Source organism: Dendropsophus ebraccatus, chromosome 11 (genome assembly GCF_027789765.1).
Source record: "Dendropsophus ebraccatus isolate aDenEbr1 chromosome 11, aDenEbr1.pat, whole genome shotgun sequence".
Lineage (NCBI taxonomy): Eukaryota > Metazoa > Chordata > Amphibia > Anura > Hylidae > Dendropsophus > Dendropsophus ebraccatus.
The window spans coordinates 70,293,099-70,315,774 of NC_091464.1; the positions used below are offsets into that span (position 1 = coordinate 70,293,099).

The 22,676-nt window shown below is 40.8% G+C and overlaps 2 protein-coding genes across 5 annotated transcripts in view; one reads left to right on the forward strand and one right to left on the reverse strand.

Moving 5' to 3' along the window:
* Positions 1-22,676, reverse strand: part of LOC138767968 (stomatin-like) — a 39,300-nt gene that overhangs the window by 5,383 nt on the left and 11,241 nt on the right. The window contains exons 1-5 of one of the 3 annotated variants that reach the window (XM_069945899.1): positions 14,378-14,574; positions 10,411-10,541; positions 9,137-9,234; positions 6,526-6,595; positions 1,375-1,457 (exon numbers count right to left, since the gene is read on the reverse strand). In XM_069945899.1, the coding sequence (XP_069802000.1) occupies positions 1,375-1,457; positions 6,526-6,595; positions 9,137-9,234; positions 10,411-10,541; positions 14,378-14,406 (411 nt within the window). In that variant the 5' untranslated portion in view covers positions 14,407-14,574. Of the gene's footprint in view, positions 1-1,374; positions 1,458-6,525; positions 6,596-9,136; positions 9,235-10,410; positions 10,542-14,377; positions 14,575-22,676 lie in introns of those variants that run through there. The other 2 variants (XM_069945900.1, XM_069945901.1) reach the window with 2 other exon arrangements.
* On the forward strand, positions 1,431-22,459 carry RBM11 (RNA binding motif protein 11). Of its 2 annotated transcripts, none has more exons than XM_069945903.1 (5): positions 1,431-1,536; positions 16,197-16,359; positions 19,847-19,925; positions 20,284-20,380; positions 21,855-22,459. In XM_069945903.1, the coding sequence occupies exons 1-5, from the start codon at positions 1,498-1,500 to the stop codon at positions 22,176-22,178; spliced, it is 702 nt and encodes a 233-aa protein (XP_069802004.1). In that variant the 5' UTR covers positions 1,431-1,497; the 3' UTR covers positions 22,179-22,459. The 2 variants fall into 2 exon arrangements, with proteins under 2 accessions (XP_069802004.1, XP_069802003.1); XM_069945902.1 differs by lacking the exon at positions 1,431-1,536 and adding an exon at positions 14,399-14,797.

Here is a 22,676-nt window from a genome sequence, read left to right on the forward strand (position 1 = left end):
ATATATATATATATATATATATATATATATATAAAACATTTTACGTTGTTTATTTACATAGGTATAAATCTGCATTCTTATATTTGTATGTTCTTATATCCATACTCTTTAGTGATATATCTGTCCTTTACTTCATACCTCTACATTCACCAATACCTTTAAGACAAATACAGAAATACAACCAGTAAGAAACAGCTACAGTTGAAAAGGAATCCTGGTAAAATAACTGCGTTATCGTATACATCCACTAGATGGCAGTCACAGGTTTCACATTTTTGTTTTGTGCACTAGAAAATATGCTAAAATACCAACAAAACGTCTGGAAAAAGTAAACTGCACCTCCTGATAGTAGAAAAATTATATCCAATCTTTATTATTTATTCACATATATGCAAGGGACAGACATTTAAAACCATTAAAAACATACAAAAATACTATTCACCAGTTCCAATCCAACACGGCAAAAACTGACCTATCATAAACAAAATACAAGGAGCAGCAGCACAAGTGAAAAAGAAAATAATCCAAATGAAATACAACTCAAACCACAAGTACCAATACCCCAATATCCAAAGGTGTTAAATACAGATGACCAAATGATACAAAGTAATCATACAGAGTATAAAGTGATGGCTGCCACCCCAGATACGGTCAGACCAGAACACCCCATGCGTTCCGTCACCAAGACTTTCTCAAGGGTGAGCTATTCTATCACTGTTTGCGGTGCCAGCCTAGTTTGTGTACACTAGAAAATATGCTGACACATGTTAAGGCTATGTTCACACAATGTAAGTAAGTTATTAATCACGGCCGTTGTTGCAGCATTTGCAACACAGCCGTGATTAATCCTTTACCTACATTTTGCTGCAGCTAGAGGGAATCCCAGCCGGAGTGCTTACATATAGTATACGCTCCGGCCGGGATCCCTGGCCGCGTCGCAAAAGACTGACATGTCAGTGCACACAATGAACCTGTCAGTGCACAAAATGGAGCGGGTGGCTCCGGCTGCATGCTTCATTGTATGCAGCGGCGAATTTGGATGCAGGCGCACACAGATGCGCCCACATCCAAATTCAGCAGCAGTGAAGATCATCTGGCCAGTACTGCAGTACCTGCTGGGATGATCTTCTCTGTTACCGGCCGTTCCGCAGCCGGTGTCTTACGTCATGTGAACATGGCCTAAAGCTGCATGCAAGGTCTTGCTCTATTTCCATATTTGCATGTGGTTGTAATTTAAGGTAAACAACCCTTTTTATAATTGTGACCCAGTATATGTCTAAGTTCATAACAAAATCCAGGTCACTTCTCTTACAGTAATGTCCTTGTCTGTGCATTGCTCATTGTCATTTTCTTTCCCTTATAATTACCACTCACTTCTTGGGGAGGGACGGCAAATGACACAGTCCTCAGGTCAAGTCGACAGAAATCATCTGTGCACGGGAGAATCCAGAAAATCCCTATGGAAAGGGAACACAACAATAAGCTCCGGACAGTACAATGGACACGCGTGACTGTGAAAACGTCCAATATCATAAGGTATACAGATACTAAGGTGTACCTGTCATATCCCATCCCTTTCCAGCATAGGCCTTTGTGTGTACATGAGGGGTAGCACTACTTACGGCCATGGCCTTGGCATTTTACATCAGTTTTTTCCTCTGCAGACTCAGACTTTTAAGTTGTCCCTTAGGCAGTGGGTGGAGACTAACTGCTATGATGTCTCTCATACACTGAATAGGAGATACTGCTCCTATTTCTACTACATACAGTACACTTAGAAGCAGCAGCACAAAGGTCATTATAGGGCAGTAATGAGCAGAGTAGGATGTGATTCAACTGCTGAAACCTCCTAGTGTATGTCCCTGAAACTGTTTCTTTCCAGCTATTCCTCCCCCTTCACTCTCCATAGACTTCTATGGGCAGCTGTAACCTGATCCACCAGTGATTTGATCCATCCCAAGACAGACTTGAGTGGTTTTTGCCGAGTTAAGGACCTATTCCACAGAACGATTATTGGCTGTATTCGGCCGATAACGGCCGTTACGGACGATAATCGTCCCGTGGAATAGGAGACAACGATCAGCTGACATCGTTCATGTTGGCTGATCGGTAAAGTCTTATAGTTTGTCTTATAACATATTGAAAGACAAACGACTAATATAGCAGCGATCTGCTGCCGCCGGTCTGTAGAATAGGAGCGGCAGCAGCAGTACGGCGCTATATCCTACGGGCTGCCCGGACGACCAGCTATGTATAGCGGCCTCAGAAAACTAACAGGTCAGTTTCTTGTGGCGCCGCTAGGGATCCCGGCCGGAGTGTATATTATGGGGGAGATTTATCAAAGGGTGTAAAATTTTAACTGGTGCAAACTGGCCACAGCGACCAATTGCAACTCAATTTCCAGCTCTGGTGATAGGAAAGAGGAGCTGTGATTGGTTGCTGTGGGCAGTTTGCACCAGTCTAAATTTTACACCCTTTGATAAATCTCCCCCTATGTGTATACAATCCGGCAGGGATTCCTTAGAAGGTACCACTACGTAGGTTCCGTAGTAATCACGGCCATTGTTACAACGGCCGTGATTATTACGAAACTTACACGGTGGGAACATGACCTTAAAGGGGTAGTGCGGCGGTAAAAAATTATTCACAGAATAACACACATTACAAAGTTATACAACTTTGTGATGTATGTTATGTCTGTGAATGGCCCCCTTCCCCGTGTCCCACCACCCCCACCCGTGTACCCGGAAGTGTAGTGCATTATATATACCTGATCCGTGCCGACACGCGTCCGCCATCTTGTGCCAAACGTCATCTTCGGCCGGCCGGCCTGAACACCTACGATCTTCCCGAGTGCCGGCCGCGTCATCAGCTGCTCAGCCGCGATTGGCTGAGCATAACTTCCCGGCACTCGGGAAGATCGTAGGTGTTCGGGCCAGCCGGCCGAAGATGACGTTTGGCACAAGATGGCGGACGCGTGTCGGCACGGATCAGGTATGTATAATGCACTACACTTCCGGGTACACGGGTGGGGGTGGTGGGACACGGGGAAGGGGGCCATTCACAGACATAACATACATTACAAAGTTGTATAACTTTGTAATGTGTGTTATTCTGTGAATAATTTTTTACCGCCGCACTACCCCTTTAAGGGAGGAAAGGAGCCTCATAATTAGACAAGGAGGTATTCTACTCTAATAAGATAGATAACAATGTTATATAACCAAAGTTTGTTAAAACAACAGTGACCATTGAAAGGGATTGTCCCAATACATACAACCCTGGTTCATATGTCCTACTATATTTTATGCTATGTGAATAAGTTCAGTACGTACAGATGTGTTGGTTGTTTTGGGAACCTGAGCCCTAAAGAGTAGTTGTCACAGTCTACCAGGTTTCTCCAAAGACTGTTACAGACCCACATCAAACCTGACAGATAGCTACATATAGACAACTTATATAGGCTATGCATATTAGTATGAGACCATACTAAACCTATGTTTATTGATGAAGTAGAAGCTTTTTTAGGGATTGTTCTACAGAGCTGAAATCTGGAGAGAAATGCCATATAAAAGAACCCCCCCCCCATATTTCTACACATGACCTTGGCAGCTTAACCTGAAAAGTTACCTAAAAGTAGAGGTATGATTTAATCCTATGTACTCTTCCAGGTAATATCTAGGAGTGCTGATACTGTGGACTATTGTGCAGATGATCCCTTTGATATGGTACATGGGTACATTAGATCACTGATATCTTCTAAGGTTCAGCGTAAACTACATTTTAGTTTTTTGCCTGGAGTTTTACTTGAAAACTGTAGATGAAAGAACTGCACTGCCCTGTCTTCTTTTATACTTCCGGCAAACTTTACTGTTATGTAGACTTCTATATAACACCTCGCCAATGAATCTTCACTGCTGTTAGGATTTCAAAGGATTTAGCACTTGTTATTTCAAGGAGACACAAAAATGGGCAGGTAAAAAACCTACGGCAGAAGGTGGTGTATGAATGTGACTGCATCCTGTAGATCGACCAATAGTAGCTTTTCAGGAAAAAAAAAAAAAAAAAAAAATATATATATATATATATATATATATATATATATATATATATATAATAAGAAGCACCAAGATTTTAGATGGGGAACATGGGAGAAAAATATTTTCACATCCAGTAACAGGGGCAATGATTAGCTACTATAACAGGAACAGTAGCTGGTCATGGGTCCCTGGCTAGTTGCCGGGACCTGTCACCACCTGCTGACCACAGTTTAGGTTAAACTGCCACCGTGTGATTTTCCACAGTATGGCTATATTCACACTACATCAAAAATAGATTTTGAAATCTAAAATAACGTCCATTTTTGCCTCGATTTAACTGACTGCAATGGCAATGCAATGAAGTCAATGGAAAGACGGACATCCAATGCGCACAATGTATTGAATAAGGGACGTTTTTACCGCGGACGTCAAAATAACGAACATGATCATTATTTTCGGACGTCTTTTGCAAACAGCGGACGTTTTTTATTAGTCATTCACACAGAGTTTTTCTTTTGTTACCGTACTTTGACCTAAAAAAACTTTGTGTAAACATAGCCTAAGAGTGTAAATACCTAATTCTGGATGTTTAATTCCCTCCCTCCACCATTTTAAAAACACCTTTAATCATTGGTGATCAGTGGGTTTAAAAGCTACCCCCCTCCTTCACGGTGCAATATCTTTTAAAAACAATTATCATCATTAGTGGTCAGTGGGTTTTTGGTTGTTTAAACATCTCTCCGCCGTCACCCAGTGATGCGATCCACTCCCCTTGTGGCATTGCTGGGACTGGGGGAGTTTCTGATGCACCGCAAGTGCCATCTTCTCTCGGTGATGCAGGCAGGTGAGAGCAGGTGAAGAGATGGCAACTTCACAGAAGACGTTGCATGCAGTGCATCAGGATCTCCCCCCAAGCCCCGACAATGCCACAAGGGGAGTGGATCGCATCACTGGCCGCTGAAAGAGAGAGGGTTACTGCTTACTGTGGTATCTTCACTTTATATGATGCACTAACTTTTTCCTCCCACTTTGGGATGAAAAAATGTGCGTCCTATAAAGCGAAACATTTTGAATATATTAATACTGTATATGTTTTATAAAATGTTATTTTTCTTTTACTATAACAATAACAAGCACATAACCCTTGTAATATAATCTGAGCATTGATGCTCATGTTACAAAGCAGGGTGAGAGGCCGATCACCTTACAGTCAATTACCTTATGGGTTTTGTTAGAATATCATGTTATAGTGATGACACTGAAGAGACGTCTAAACGTCTTAGTATGCGTAATACTGTATATTATGTCTATAAAGAATATAAAAAAACCATCCACATCACCACAGTAGTTCTATAAAATGCTACATTAAAATAGATAAATCTATTACAGTTTATAAAAAGATTTGAATGGCAGTGATAGCCTCATCAATAAACTGGGGGTAATGTGTACTTTGATAGGTTACCCTAGGGTTAATACTATATATTATAATACTTATTATACTCCTTTACTTCTCAAACTTCTTGTTTGTTCTTGCACTGTTAGATGTAGTACTATATATCTACCACTTGATGTCACTATTACTCTACTGTGATCTACCATAAATTTGCGTCTTTGCTTACTAACTAGGTAAATGTATTTGTTATGGATTGTTACTGTATGCTTTACCAATAATTTAGGGGAAAAAATCCCAGCAATCCCACAGTGATCATCAGTGGCTCCCTGGGTTATTTACACAGGGCAAAAATGGAGTCTTATCCGAAAAGGTAAGCAATGTAGTGTATTGATTATTTCTTGCTCCTGGGGGAGACCGAGATCTTATGGGCTAAAAAGTTTCTCCCCATTAATCCTGGTGGTTTATAGATCTCAGTATGGAGGGAACCAGAGATGACCAAGCGTGAACAGGGATGGATTCAAAATGGGCAAAAAAAAGAAGCAAATGCAAGAGTGGTGCAGGTGATGGATGGGGGAGAGGACAAAAAAATGCTTCAGCGCTGGGGACCTGAGTCTATCGTTTCCTGTATAATGCAGAGCTGGAAGCACTTGGGGCACTATGTGTTATCTAAACTCGTAACAAGACTGTGTAGATTCAGAGTGATCATGAATAAGTTCAGGACACTGTCCAGAACACTGGTTCCAGAAAGGTATATAGATAAATTACTTAGTTACTTCTATATATACTTCTAAACTTACTTCTAAATATAGATAAATTGTAAATGACTTATATTTAAAAATCTTAACCCTCCAGTACTTATCAGCTGCTGTATGTCCTGCATGAAGTGATGTATTATTTCCAGTCTGACTGCGCTCTCTGCTGCCACCTCTGTCTGTGACAGGAACTGTCCAGAACAGGAGAGATTTACTATGGGGACTGGAAAGAACTGGAAAAGAAAACTCAACTTCCTGCAGGATATACAGCAGCTGATTAGTATTTGGAGGATTCAGTTTACATTATCTCCAGTATTTGTCCCAATGTGCAGCTACATACCTGGTCCTTTGGCTCCAGATCTAACCCTACCTAAGCGGAAGATGACTGCTCTCTCATATTCCTGAACGATCTAGAAAGAGAAAAAATTTCAGTAGGTTATTTTTACATGTGTTAAAAGGGTTATCCCAAAATTAAAATTCAGAAGACCTCCTTGGGATAGGGAACAACTAGCTGATGGCTCTATTGGCTGGGACCTTCACCATTTTTTTTGGTCCACCTCCACTGAGGATGATGAAAAGGCTTGAACTTTACCCCCAGAGTTGCTGTCCTGCACTTCTTACTTTTGCGTGGAGAGACGCAGCTCTGGTTCGGCCCTGACAACCATCTGACAGCAGGTGAGTCCTGTTCATGAGTCCTATTAAAAGGGTTATCCAGTGCTACAAAAACATGGCCACTTTCTTTTAGAGACATGCTAGCATGACTTTTGTCTCTAGTTTAGGTGCGGTTTGTAATTAAGCTCCATTCACTTCAATGGAACTGAGCAGCAAAACCCCACCCAAGCTGGAGTGGGGCTGTCTCTGGAAGAAAGTGGCCATGTTTTGTAGTGCTGGATAACCCCTTTAATTAGAAAAGGGCTGAGCTTGCTAGGCAATATACCGCTGCCTTGGCAGCTTGACCACTCAGCATGGAAAACATCTCTAGGCTGATCTGTATAGATTACGCAGCACAACTCCTCTGGGGGTACATGTGCAATATGATATCACTGTGGCTATGTTCACACATAGTTATTACCATTAGACTTTCCATCAGTCTTTTTTAAAGCAAAACCAGGAGTGGACTAAAAACACAGAAACTTCGAAAATCGCCCCATTATAATTTTGCCCTGTCATTTCCACCTCTGGTTTTGGTTGGAAAAAAAATGAAGAAAAGACTGACAGAAGTACTATGTGTATGGAAATGACGGAAATACTATTGAGGAGATTTATCAAACTGGTGTAAAGTAGAACTGGCTCAGTCGCCCCTAGCAACCAATCAGATTCCACTTTTCATTCCTCACAGACTCTTTGGAAAATGAAAGGCGGAATCTGATTGGTTGCTAGGGGCAACTGAGCCAGTTTCACTTTAAACCATGTTTGATAAATCTCCCCCATGTGTATGGAAATGACGGAAGTAATATGAGGGCTGTGGCTGCTGGAGAGGATGATGGCAGAGAGATGCTCAGTGTCCCTCCAGTGCCCTGTGTCCCTCAGTGTCCCCCTGCCATCATCCTCTCCGGCAGCCACAGCCCGCACAGCTCTGGGAGTCGGGTCGTGACATCACCATGTTATCCAGGAAGTGACATCACCATGTTATCCAGGAAGTGACATCACCATGTTATCCAGGAAGTGACATCACCATGTTATCCAGGAAGTGACATCACCATGTTATCCAGGAAGTGAAGCCTTGATGCAGTAGTAAGTGCAGGGAAAAAAGCACTTCATAAGCATTTCCCGTAATAAGTGTATATTGGTGATTTGTATAACTTTTGGGGGGCAATACAATACTGTAATAAAAATTTTCACCAGACTTCTTGTTTAACTTTGCTGAGTATGTTATCCTAGTACTGAGACATAAGGGTATGTTCACACTGAGGACTAGGCATGGAATTATAGAGGAAAGTTTTCTTCTTCACCTTTGGTGGAGTAGGCACGGAATTTGAGCAGAATGCAAACGGAAAGCGGAAATTTAAAGCTCCAATGACTTCTATGGGATTTCTGCAGTGGAATCCTCTCAAAGAATTGACATGTCAATTCTTTGGACAGAAAGCGGATATGTGGCAGAACACAATGGAACATTGTGTTGTACAAATTTTACAGGCAGAGTTTCAAGCAGAATATACATATAAGTAAGCGCAGATTCAGTGGATTCTTCGCATAATCCTCAGTTTGAATATAGCCTGACTGCCGGTATTATCCATATACTGTTAATCACTGTCTGTATTATACTTGTACTGTGACATCATACCTTAGCTGTGACCTCGAAATATTCCTTACAATTGTGGTATCATAATTTGTTCTCTTCTGTGTCATCACTGGGAACATTAAAGGGGTACTTCTATTTAAAAATCTCAAGTCTTCCAGTACTTATCAGCTGCTGTATGTCCTGCAGGAAGTGGGGTATTCTTTCCAATCTGACACAGTGCTCTCTGCTGCCACCTCTGTCAGGAACTGTCTAGAGCAGTAGCAAATCCCCATAGAAAACCTCTCCTGCTTTGAAAAGTTACTGACATGGACAGAGGTGGCAGCAGAGAGCACTGTGTCAGACTGGAAAATATACACCACTTCCTCCAGAACATACAGCAGCTGATGAATACTGGAAGATTTTGGATTTTTAAATAGAAGTAAATCACAAATCTATAAAAATTTCTAACACTGGTTGATTTGAAAGAAAAAAAAAATTGCTGTGGTGTACCTCTTTAAGAAAATACATATGGCACAGCTAAGGACTCTGCTTGCTGTCAGTGAATGAGAAAAGTGTTGTCTGCATAAAGAGGCTGATCGGTCCTGACCATGTCCAAATAACACAGGTGCATGGCTTAGATCCTTCTCGGTCAGGTTGTCATGATCAGGAGAGGTTATTAGCATATAGAAAACCCTTTAAGTAATTATTAGCCATTAATAATGACATTTACCTTCATGCAAGACCATATTGAAATGGGGAAAGTGATAAAAACCATTAAAAAAGAGAAGAAGATCAGCAAGTATCCACAGCAGTCTATGTGATTATTTCCTAAATGATAAAAATATATAAATACTATTAGTACATCAGGCAGCTTCATACTACGAAGTATCACACATTCTCACCCCTATTTTTATTATTTGACTATAAAATGGTTTTCAATCTATGTAATTTTTCCTGTGGTATGGAATACAGTGACCTAGGTGTATATGTCAGGATTATACGGCCTTATGTAAGCCGTATCTGTGATTCTGTGACATCAGCATGTGGTTCTTGTAGTGTATTATTTGGTGCATTAACCCTTTACTTAGACACCCTTATGTGCATTATTCCCTGTACTTTTAAATTACTCTGTTCTTCATCCCTTTACTATGACATCACCGTGCATTATTCCTGCACTGTGACATCATTAACTGCATAATTCCTTCACAGTGACATCGCTGTCTGTATAATTCCTGCACTGTGACATCAGAATGTGCATAATTCCTGCAATATGACATCACTATCTGCATAGATCCTGCACAGTGACATTACTATCTGCATAATTCCTGCACAGTGACATCACTATCTGCATAATTCCTGCACTGTGATATCACTGTCTGCATAATTCCTGCACTGTGACATCACTGTCTGCATAATCCCTGCACTGTGACATCAGAATGTGCATAATTCCTGCAATATGACATCACTATCTGCATAATTCCTGCACTGTGATATCACTATCTGCATAATTCCTACACTGTTACATTACTATCTGCATAATCCCTGCACTGTGACATCACTATCTGCATAATTCCTACACTGTGACATCACTATCTGCATAATTCCTGCACTGTGACATCACCATGTGTATAATCCCTGCACTGTGACATCAGAATGTGCATAATTCCTGCAATATGACATCACTATGTGCATAATTCCTGCACTGTGACATCACCATGTGTATAATTCCTGCACTGTGACATCAGAATGTGCATTCTTCCTGCAATATGACATCACTATCTGCATAATTCCTGCACTGTGACATCACCATGTGCATTATTCCTGCACTGTGACCTCACCATGTGAATAATTCCTGCAGTGTTACATCACTATCTGCATAATTCCTGTGCAATATTAAAAGGAGACATATACAGTAGTTACTAATATATATCATATTTTTCTCTACAAAGGTAATTCTGGAAGGATCCAAACAAAATCAGAACTATCCCAAAAACTCCATCTTACCAGGGTCAGGTTCCGCTCTCATCTGACTCTCCACAGATCTCCCCGGCTTCTCCTGGTCATAGTTGTCCTCCATGTCTGGTTGTACTTTGTTATTCGGCTGAACACATATCAGAGTATGGGGTCTTGCTTCACTGTGCATACAAGCAAAAGAGAAAAAATGACTTCACTAAACCTTCACCTCAATGTAAGCGGGCGATTATAAGTAGGCTAACAAGTGGCGGAGCGCGCCGCCTTATATAGAGGAACACGACCATAGCTGTAAACAATAAACCGTAACTAAGATATCATTTCCATGTCGTTTGCCGCCATTGTAATAGAAACCTTTTAGTGTGATATTTTTAACAGCAACAGGATCATCCAAACAATGAAGGAGAACATGTCACTGGGCATTGGGTTACAGGAGTCACCATGTGAATAGATGGTAAGAGACTATACCACCTGACAGGGTGTCAGAAGGAAGAATTATTGTGTTTAGAGAGTTATCTCACTTTTACATCGACCTAAGAAGTAGTAGATAATAACAATGATGAACTGGGCACAGGGCCTCCAACTCCCAGCCATTATCTGTAATCCGGCAAAAGGCGTTCACTTTTCTTACAGCACCTCCAGAGGACAAAGTAAGTATTACATGATTTTCCTAATCTGCGTGATATCTACTTATTATAAATCAGGAACTATAAGTATCCTATTCAGGATGGAATATAGTCATGGACTGTTTAACTGATCCGTTTTTTTTTACGGTCAAAAAAGTAGTGTCAACAGTACTTTATTGTGCGTAAAAAAAAAACGCATCCGTTTTGATCCTTTTTTTTTTTTTTATAATGGAAGTCAATGGAAAAACAGATTAAAAACGGATGCACACAAATGCATCCGTTTTTTTGCAAAAAACTGATCCGTTAAAAGGATGCTGAAAACGCAGTGTGAACCTAGCCTTAGTCTATGGAGCCCGACTGATATCACATTACAGGGAGCCGAGAAAGAACAGCGCTTAGTGCGGTCTTCTTCCGACTCGTTCTCTCCATCAGTACGGGACACTGAGACCTGCACCAATCAAAACTTTTGACGCCTCTATGACATGTGCAAAGCTTTTATAAATGACAGTGACACTATAACAGGCGCTGCCATACATGCCTGAAATGCCTGGGTTCTACTTCTGGGATCTTTCGTTTTTTTTGGAGAACAGGGGTTTATGCGACAAAAGAAGTTAGGTTCCTTATTACATAAAAATAAAAAATTTTCAGGATCCAAATATGATAACTTTAGGGAGTCATCCTGAAGCACTGATACACTGGCACTCATTTACTCTGGCTGGCTGTTTTTTCACATCAGTCTAATACCTGAGATTTCCGCAGGTTTTTACTCTTTTCTATGGAAGGAATTGTTATTTTACACAGTTATTTTTGTTATTTTACATACAGTGCAGCACAATGAACTATAAATGCCTTGTTATGTAATTGCTATGGTCTGTTGTGAGAATGGTATAATACTAATGTGAAACACAGAGGTGACAACGGCAACACCCAGACCCCTGAGAATCACCCCCCTTAGAGGCACTGTGCGTATACTAAACCCATCTGCAATGCAGGATACTTAGGAAAGATGAGTAGCAGGCATGGGTTTAGATATAAGAGAACATGTGTAGATGGATAGATAGATAGATAGATAGATAGATAGATAGATAGATAGATAGATAGATAGATAGATAGATAGATAGATAAGAGAGAGATAATAGATAGATAATAGATAGATAGATAGATAGATAGATAGATAGATAGATAGATAGATAGATAGATAGATAGGAGATAGATAGATAAGAGAGAGATAATAGATAGATAGATAGATAGATAGATAGATAGATAGATAGATAGATAGATAGATAGGAGGGAGATAGATAGATAGATAGGAGATAGGAGGGAGATAGATAGATAGATAGATAGATAAACAGATGATTGATAGATAGATAGGAGATAGATAGATAGATAGATAGATAGATAGATAGATAGATAGATAGATAGATAGATAGGAGGGAGATAGATAGATAGATAGATAGATAGATAGATAGATAGATAGATAGATAATAGATAGGAGATAGATAGATAGATATGAGGTAGATAGATAGATAGATAGATAGATAGATAGATAGATAGATAGATAGACAGATGATAGATAGATAGATAGATAGATAGATAGATAGATAGATAGATAGATAGATAATAGACAGGAGATAGATAGAAGATAGATGGATATAGATAGATAATAAATAGAGTATATTATAAACCCCAGTATCAAGCCCCCAGTATCAGGCCCCAGCGTATGAAACACCCCAGTATCATCCATATTACCCCTCTTTTCTGTAGACTATTCGCTAGGCCCTGAACGGTGAATGGAAAGGTGGTATACTGTATAATAGAGACCACCCTACTCAGATGCCGTTCAGGGCCTAGTGAATGACCCCCCTTGGCGCATCTCTGCCATGCCCCTCTTATCCGCGACAGAATATATATATATATATATATATATATATATATATATATATATATATATACCATATAAATACCCTTTTAGTACTAATAAATATACAGATATACAGAGTCATTGGGCGGTGGGGTTACAGCCTTGATGCACACCATAACACACCATACAGCACAATACATCGAACATCAACCAACCCCATGTCGACAAGACAAGATGGGTATCATTCGGTATGCTTTTTGTGGCTGGAGGCTATAGCATCATAGAGTGAAAAGTGAATTATTTTGTATGATGTATACCTCCAAAAACTGCATACTTATGTGGCATTCACCGGATCTATCATAGTGACATGTCAGAAGTTTGTATTGGTGGGGGTCCTGGTGCTAAGACCCCCACAAATCCATGAATAAAAGAGGCTGCACACACAGTGCCCCTTCATCTCCGCTCTAAACAGCTACTGTATAACATGTAATATACTGTCATAATTATAATAGCCGCGACTTCCTATATACGAGATGGCTGTTAGTCCCATAGACTTCTATTATAATTCTGTATACGGTTCATTATAGCTGTTTACAGCAAAGCTGAAGAGACATAATGGGTGCAGATAGCTGGGTACAACAATCCTGGCAATATATTTATATTATATATACATACAGTGGTACCTTGGTTTAAGAGTAACTTGGTTTAAGAGCATTTTCGTTTAAGAGCTCACAGTTTTTCTAAATTGTGACTTGCTTTAAGAGCATTGCTTTGGTGTAAGAGCTCCCTGTACTGGGTGGGAGGGGAAGTGGAGGAGGGGCATGGTCAGCATAGCGGGGTCTACAGCCCTGTACTCTGACCCAGGAAGTCTCCCTCACCTTCCAAATCATAGCAGATACATTTCAGGCTGGGGCTTACATCAGGGGACAGGACTGTGGAGGTAATCTCTCCATAGCTGTAACCCCTCTCTCGCCAGACAGAGAGCACTGCATGTATGTGCCCACATCTGCCCTGCTCATTCCTTCCTGCTCCCTGTAGTCTCTCTCAGCCCTTGTGTTTCCCATCATCTCCATTACTGTACAGTAACTTATAATATCACATATTCTGCTGTTTCTGAATGTTTGTTTCATCTGTTTTACATGTTATTCAGAATAATAAATCCTTATTTTTTGGGGGTGTGGAACCAATTGTCTGCATTTCTATGATTTCTAATGGGAAAATTTGCTTTGGTTTAAGAGTGGATTTGAATTACAAGCATGGTCCCGAATTATAAGCACGGTTATTAATTATGCTCATATTCCAAGGCACCACTGTATATATATATATATATATATATATATATATATATATATATATATATATATATAGCTTATGCACAATATGCTCATAGCAACCAATCAGAATGGAGCTTTCACATTAAAAAATAAAAGCTGCAGCCTGATTGGTTGCCAGGGACACATAACCCAACTGTTGTACATCTCCCCTCCAGTCACACATACATTGTATCACTTACTGTCTACATTCCAGCAGCTGCGCCTCCATTTTTGTAGAGACATTAACTAAAAACAGTATTATAAAAAAAAATAAAAACTATACTATTATCTCATTATAGTGTTATACTAAAATACAGACTCAAACGCATGTATATTAGCACACACATTAGCATTCTGCAGCTACTGTATGTGCAGTACTTTGGTCTTCTCCAAAATGGCCGCCGCTCCCTGTAATGCTATTAAATAGTAGAGCGGTGACGTCACGGGGGCTCTAGTGACCGGGCTCTCCCAGCTGAGAAGCTGCTTAGTAAGAGGCATGCAGAGAGCAGAGCTTGTGTCTCATCATGTTAAAGAGGCAGGAGGAGGCAGACAGGACCATATTCGTGGGGAATCTGGACTGCAAAGTGAAAGAGGAGATCCTCTATGAGCTCTTCCTGCAGGTACAGGGCAAGTCTACTATATGTACTGAAGGGGGGGCGTCAGTACTTTTTTTTTTGGGGGGGGGAATTTTTGCAATATTAATTTGCATGTCACTAAGGTAACAGTAAGTTAAAATATTTGTATTTTTTTAATGCAGGCCATAGGGGTCAAGATCCCCTCCTTAAGTATATCTAAGGGTGCGTTCACACCTACAGGATCCGCAGCAGATTTGATGCAGTGTTCAGTTATTTAAATGAAATCTGCTGCAGATCTGGTAAGTGTGAACATACCCTTATAGAATGTTTCAGTAATTTTAACAGATTATTTTACTGGGATCTAAAATTAGGAAAATTGCAGAAATCTGATGGAGAAAGTTGCTATTGTTAAACTTCTGCATTGAGGATTCTGATTTCCTTATATGATAATAGTCACTGTGATGATATTGGGGATAAACAGCAATGGCAAAAAGAAAAGTAAAGGCTGGCCAATGTAGTTTTCCAGTGTAATTCATTGTGTATCACCATAGATATACTGGTATTCAGTGCAAGTGCGTCTATGATCTCGGGGGTCTTCAAATGAAATTATGCTTTAGTATAAATCTGAGTAATAAGACAGAGAAAGATGGGCAGGATATGGCGTCACCGCAGCCAGCAAAGTGCATAATTAGTGGTTATCTAGAATTAGAAAAACACAGTTGCTTTCTTCCAGAAACAGCACCACCCCTGTACTCAGGATGTGTGTGGTATTGCAGCTCTATTCCATATGATTCAATAGAAGCTGGGCTGCAATACTGCACACAAACTGAGAATAGAAGTGGCGCTGTTTCTGGAAGAAAGCGGTTGTGTTTTCATGGGTGCCCACTGTGTTAGGGGTACTGACTGATTGACTATACCACAGCAACGTAGGCCAGTTTTACATGAACATAACACAGACGTATATTTTTGGGTCCATACAGCCATGTCTGATGACCCATGTGAGGCCGGAACTTGTGACCCCGGCTTCATGTATTGGATATTAATAATTACTCTGTATAGACAGTGACTAATACAGCATCATGAAGCACAGTTATGGGGGAACTCCCACACGTGGCAGTAATTGAGCACTTTATTAGGGCGAGTTCACACATAGCAGTTAAAAACCCATCAGTGTGTGAGCACTGCCGTGTGGAGTCCGTGTGTTGTAGATGGCTGCATGCACAGATGCATTTCATATTCCAGCTGTTACATGCGCTATGTTAGCACGGTGAGAATCCTCAGGTGGTCTTGTAATAAGTTATATATAGCGGCAGGTTGGCAGCTGCCAGTCCGGTAATTGCCCCCCTGGGATCCTGGTTACAGCGGTGGTTTCTCTCTGTTATTCACCCTCTAGTAAATCATAGATCACTTTTAGCAGTACAGAACTATTCTTTTTTATTTCCAGGCCGGACCTCTGACCAAAGTGACTATCGCTAAGGATAAGGAGGGAAATCTGAAGTCGTTCGGCTTTGTCTGCTTCAAACACACAGAATCTGTGCCTTACGCCATCTCCCTGCTGAACGGCATCCGCTTATTCGGGAGGCCCATTAAACTTCAGTATCGATTTGGTAGGTTAATGGAGGCTATAGTTTCTACCACATCTCTGCCAGATCTGGGCTGCTTTATAGATCAGCTGAGATTTCCTTTGCATGTGTTCTTTTATATCCTTGAATAAAGCCCATATATTGGGTAACAGACTGAAAACCACCCAATAGCCTGTATCAATTCTTGCATTAAAGGGGTTTTCTAGCGAAAATCTTTGTCTTTCAAATCAACTGGTGTCAGAAAGTTATATAGATTTGTAATTTACTTCTATTAAAAAATTTCAAGTCTTCCCATACTTATCAGCTGCTGTATGCCCTGCAGGAAATTGTTTTATTTTCAGTCTGACACAGTGCTCTCTGCTGACATCTCTGGCCGAGACCGGTCTCAGTTATATATGAATCCTTATAGAAAACCTTTCCTGCTCTGGACAGTTCCTGTCTCGGCCAGATATGTTAGCAGAGAGCACTGTGTCAGACTGAAAATAAACCATTTCCTGCATGACATACAGCAGCTGATAAGTACTGGAAGACTTGAGATTTTTTAATAAAAGTTATTTACAAATCTATATAACTTTCTGACACCAGTTGATTTCGCTGGACAAACCCTTTTAAACTTCACACTTTCATGTACATTGCAGAGAGTTAAAAAAAAAAAACACCCTACACGTACAGCAAGCCCTTTATGCTTATGAAAGAGACTCCGTTAAAGAAAATGCTAACATGGCAATTCTACTGGGAAGAAATTTAGCAAGTCGGAGACCTGAGAAGCAAGAAACATGTTTTCAGATACTGGCATCAAAGGGTTACTGAAGTAAAAAGCAAACAGACCCTCAAAGTGAAATACAAGTAATAATTACTGCGATGTACTGTATTCATCTTCCATGACTTTGGGTCCTATTACACAGAGCGATAATCGGAATCAGGCCGATTCAGCAGATTATCACTCTGTGTAATAAAGACAATGATCAGCCGATGAAACGATCAGGTGGAAGCAAGAAGGTGGCCTGTAGTTACATCGGTGTACGGAGAGCAGTCATGTCAATACAGGCCGCTGCCCTCGTGCTTCCAGAATGACTGACAGCTGGAGGAGGCAGGAGGGTGAAGCTGACAGTGCCGGATCGCACAGAAGGTAAGTACGACCGGTAAGTATGCACTGCATGTGTAGTCTGGAAACTGACAGCATGGATTAATGTATGCCGTGCTGTCAGCTTTCGAAATCACAGAAAAGTGATGGGTAGTCCAGTTTAAACCAGTATGAATCACAGAAAGAAACTAAAACAGCTTTTATTTGGATAATCTATAAAAACACCTTACCTAAACGAATAAACACAGATCTATATATATATATATATACACACACACACAAAATAGCCTAATCATCATCCAGATGATCGCTAATAGCAAAACCAATTTGCCAGCAAAAGATAGTCAAAACAAGAGGAGCAGTACACCTACACTTGGATAACCCTTTACACTGGTGCACGGTATGTTGTGTCTCTGCATTTGGTACATGTTCTCATTACATTTCCATCTGCGGTACTGGTTCACTATTTGAGAACATAGTACGATGTAACCAAGGGTTGCCTTACATAATCATATGGCATACATCAACAACATAAGAATATATACAATCCAGCACAACTGGTTGCTGGGATAAGACATCCTTTGTCCTTGTGTTACTACCTGATATCTCACAACCATAACACTACTTTATATGTCATCTCCATACATTCATGCATCATCTAGGATGTATTTTTCACTTTCTGTCATACCAAGCAGTAAACCCTATGACGATATATGTTTATCATCAATATTTTTTGAATGCTGTGTACTAATTCAGTGTAAGATCTCTGTGTCACTAGTGCAAACAGCTAGACAGGGTTATTGGTGTAGTGTGATAGCTAGCTCCCCCTTTTTATCATTAGGATCTAATAGGAGCTAGGGTATAGGTTCCTGTGCGGGGCCGTACTTTTAAGTACGATCACTCTGCCTAGGGCAGGGGTAGCGAGGGAATTGCAGTCTAGGGCAAAACAGGCCCCTTTTATCTACGGCTGCATACACCCCATAGCTGTTACCATCTCCCTCCCTTGGCCACACACTTTCCAACACCTACACAAAGGGTTATCCGAGTGTAGGTGTACTGCTCCTCTTGTTATTGCTGGCAAATGGGTTTGCTATTAGCGATCATCTGGATGATGATTATGCTATTTTGTATATATATATATCTGTGTTTATTCGTTTAGGTAAGGTGTTTTTATAGATTATCTAAATAAAAGTTTGTTTCTTTCTGTGATTCGTGCTGTCAGTTTTCCTTTTCTATTGGCCATACATTTACCCAGGAAGATGCGCGGCCGATATCAACATTTTTTAAAACAGCACAAAAGATGTGACCAGCCGAGGATTGTTTTTAGCAATGCTTCTTGGCGATATTCGGGCCATGTTAAGGCGATTTACTCAGGGCCATTATTTGCCTGATTCTGCCTCGACAGATGATGTCGGGACAGAAGGATCGGACATGTCTGGCAACATTAGTGAACTTCAAGTGTCACTAGGGATGTCCTAGGGATTACTACAAGGAGCAGGAAGAAGGGCACAGCTGAGCACCTCTCGCTCCACTTCACACAACAGTCCTATAGACTTACATAAGGAGTCTGTCTCACTCACGTGTATAGAGCTGGGAGAGAACTTAGCAAACACTACTTCCGGCTCCTTCTAGCAATCATTTGTGGTCTGAATACCCTGACTGATCAAAAAGTTTGACAAGCTGCAGCCATAGCATGTCACTGAAGGAAAGCACACAACCTTCTCCCACAGAGAAAACTCCACACTGAGGACAGAGGTTACTGCTACACTACTTATGGCTTTTCCTCCTTCTCTATATTACACAGGATATCTTCATATTACACTGCTGCTCATATACAATCATCTAGGAAGAGAACAGCACAGATCCCCCCACACACACAATGACTGCCAAATAGTGACCGCCCCATCCCTATCTAATAGGGCCAGTGCTTTATTACTCATATATGGAGGGAATGCTTTACTCTTTCTAACTTTTTTTTAAAGCTGGAGTCTGAGTCGGTACATTTTTTTCCAGCTCCAACCAAAACTAACTCTGACTCCACAGCCCTGGAAACAAGGGCCCCTTTAATGTAGTCCTCATACATGTTTAGTACATTTGGCTGCCAGTTATGCTTCCCAACGTCTTATACAAATGCATGTTCAGTTCACTTGAGTGTGCACGTGTTCTCAGTCTACTAAGAGAAATAAACCATGGCCAGTCTTATCTCCCTGGAGAACAAGCACTGGATATTGAAATTTAGTCTGACATACCCTTCTGTTCTCTGCCATTATCTTTCCAAGTATAATCTGTGGTGTGACCGGCCAGAGATCATATGTGTATGAGGCCACAATCGTCAAGAGCAGCTGACTTTTATGTATATTAGTTGTATGTATGTTGTTACATATGTTTATATGTTGTGTGATGCTGATGTGTTTGTTTCTCATCCAGGAAGCTCTTATTCAGGGGAGCCGAGCAATGTTTTCCAAGGACCTGATAATGGCTTTGTGGCAAACCAGGCTGACTATGGGTAAGATTGTAGTTGGCTCCCAGAGACAGTGGGGAATCTCTAGAAATAAACCTGTTTGTCTCATCCTAAAGTATAATGTCCGCTCTAAGTTCTATCTGTACCCAGGATATAACATTACATCTGCCTAGCTACATCTGCAAAACTAAAATTCCCATAATTTCAGGACAACCAAAGCTTCGGCTGTCCAGGCATAATGGGAATTGTAGTTTTGCAACAGCTGGAGGTCCTCAGGTTCCCCATCCCTGGTATAGACCATGTGTAATGTGTACCTATTATTACATATGGATAAGATTAATAGGGGGATCTGGGGAAAAACAATAAAATCTGAGACTGATTTTTATTTTTTTTTTTCCTTCAGAATGCCTGTAATGGGGGAACCGTTCACACCGGGTCGCCCTATGCCCTGCATGGACAATAGCTATTTCTCAGAGGCGTATTACTATTTCCAAGGCATGGTAAGTGACTGTACAGTGTATAAGATGAAAGAAATAAGAAATAGGGACCAGCTGTCATTGAACCTAAATTCCGCCATACACATTCTGTTGTCACGTGATACAGGGATAAGAAGAGCCAAATTGTGATCTCTAAAACTGCAGGTGTTTCTGGTATATCATGGTTAGCGCCTACCACAAGTGTTCTAAGGAAAGACAACTGATGAACTAACAACAGGGTCAGGGGCACCCAACATTCATTTATGTGTATGGGGGAGTAAAGGCTAGCCCATCTGTCCCATGCCCCCCTGACAACTTAAAGTGTCACTGTCGTATTATTTTTTTTATTTATATATATATATATATATATATATATATATATATATATATATATATATATATATTTGCAGAAATCAATAGTACAGGCGATTTTAAGAAACTTTGTAATTGGGTTAATTAGGCAAATATGCCATTATCTGCATTTAAAAAGACTTTCCCCAGCCCAGCCCCCCCTCCCTCCTCTCTCTCATTCACTGCTCATTTTCAGGAAATCATGTCTTGTTGTCTATGGAGAGGGGAGGGGGGAGGAAGAAGGAGGAAGATTAGTCGGCAGCAGGGAGCAGAGAACAAAGTGTTACACAGCGGGAACAGCGTGAAAGCCGGTATTCAGAGGTCAGAGAGGTCAGTGCTGACTTAAAAGAAGATAGCCCAGTGATGTAGCTGTAAATTAACTTTGTCTTCCTGTTTTGATGCCTCATCTCCCTCCACCCCTCCCCTCTCCATAGAGAACAATAAAAAAAAAAAAAGGGGGAGAGATTCAAACTGCTTTCTCATGATAAAAATGCATTTTTCGACTAATAAACCCAATTACAAAGTTTCTTAAAGGGGTAGTGCGGCGCTCAGCAATTATTCACAGAATAACACACATTAAAAAGTTATGCAACTTTGTAATGTATGTTATGTCTGTGAATCACCCCCTTCCCGTGTCCCCTCACCCCCGCACGTGTACCCGGAAATGTGGTGCGCTATACATACCTGATCCGTGTCGACCAACCCCGTCCGCCATCTTCTTAAAAAAAAAATTAGTTTTTTCTGTCCCCCTGCTCCCTGGTGCTGCCCCCCTGCAAGGTGCTGCCCTAGGCACCGGACCACGGGTGCCTAGTGGTAAATACGGCCCTGCCTATGGGCAGACAAACTCACAGCAGGATGGACATCCCGCTGTGAGTTTGTCTGCCCATAGGGTGTACGGGGCAGGGATCCGCAGCGGGTCTGGCTGTGAATTTGTAGCAAGAAACCCGCTGCAGATCAGTTACGTGTGAACCCACCCTAAAGGATTTAGCTTTTAGGTACAGTTTGGACCCTTTTACGCAACTCTCTCTCGCTCTTTCTATTGTAGCAGGGGGTTATGTCCTATATTAGTTTATTGGGGGGTGAAAGCATTTTATTATTTAATATATGAATAATATATATATTTATTATATTTTTATTGTATTTTCAGATGAACCAGTTTTTAGGTTTCCAGCACCCTCCATTTGGTGCGGCAGCTCAAGAACCTCAATCCTGCAGGACGATGCATCTCTGGAACCAAGAAACCAACCTGCCATATGCCGATCCCACAGAAAACTGCAGTGCCGGCCCCAGTTCTCTGAGACAGAATTTAAAGGTTGTATATGACCCCAAACCTAAGTCTTCCAGGACCAAAAAGCGAAGGAGAGAAGCTGAGAGCAGCAATACTGAAAGTGATAGCACAGAGCCTCAAAACGCCAAGTCTGGCCATAAACTTAAAAAACGTAAAAAGTCTAAACGGAGGAAGAAGCTGTGACTCCGGGCAAAGGCTGAGTACACTATTTTGTGTACAGTATAGAGCCGGTTCAGGATGGGGCCAATACCGGGCTGTTACATTGCTTTACATTGAGAAACCTTATTTACATGTACTGTCAACTTTTTATAGTTTTCGGAAGGCAATTCTATTTTATTTGCACTTTATGTAGCATTTGGTTATAATGTAACAGTGTGACAAATAATTAATTTATTAAAGGCATCGGTTCACAGTTCCGTTGGCGATGCTGAAATATTGCTAAAATAATAAAATTCTGAATATTACTTTTTCCAACTTTTTGACTTCATGTGCATTGAAGTACTTTGGTTACAAGCAAGGTATATTGCGGGTCAGTGATGAGAAAGTCGCTTGTCCACAATATGACTACCATTGACAAATATTAGAGAAGATGTTATATTGTGGCACATCCAAAGTTTCTGCGTAGCCCTAGCAATAAAGGTGGGGATGTGGTTAGTGCCGGGGCTTGTTCATTTTCTTTTT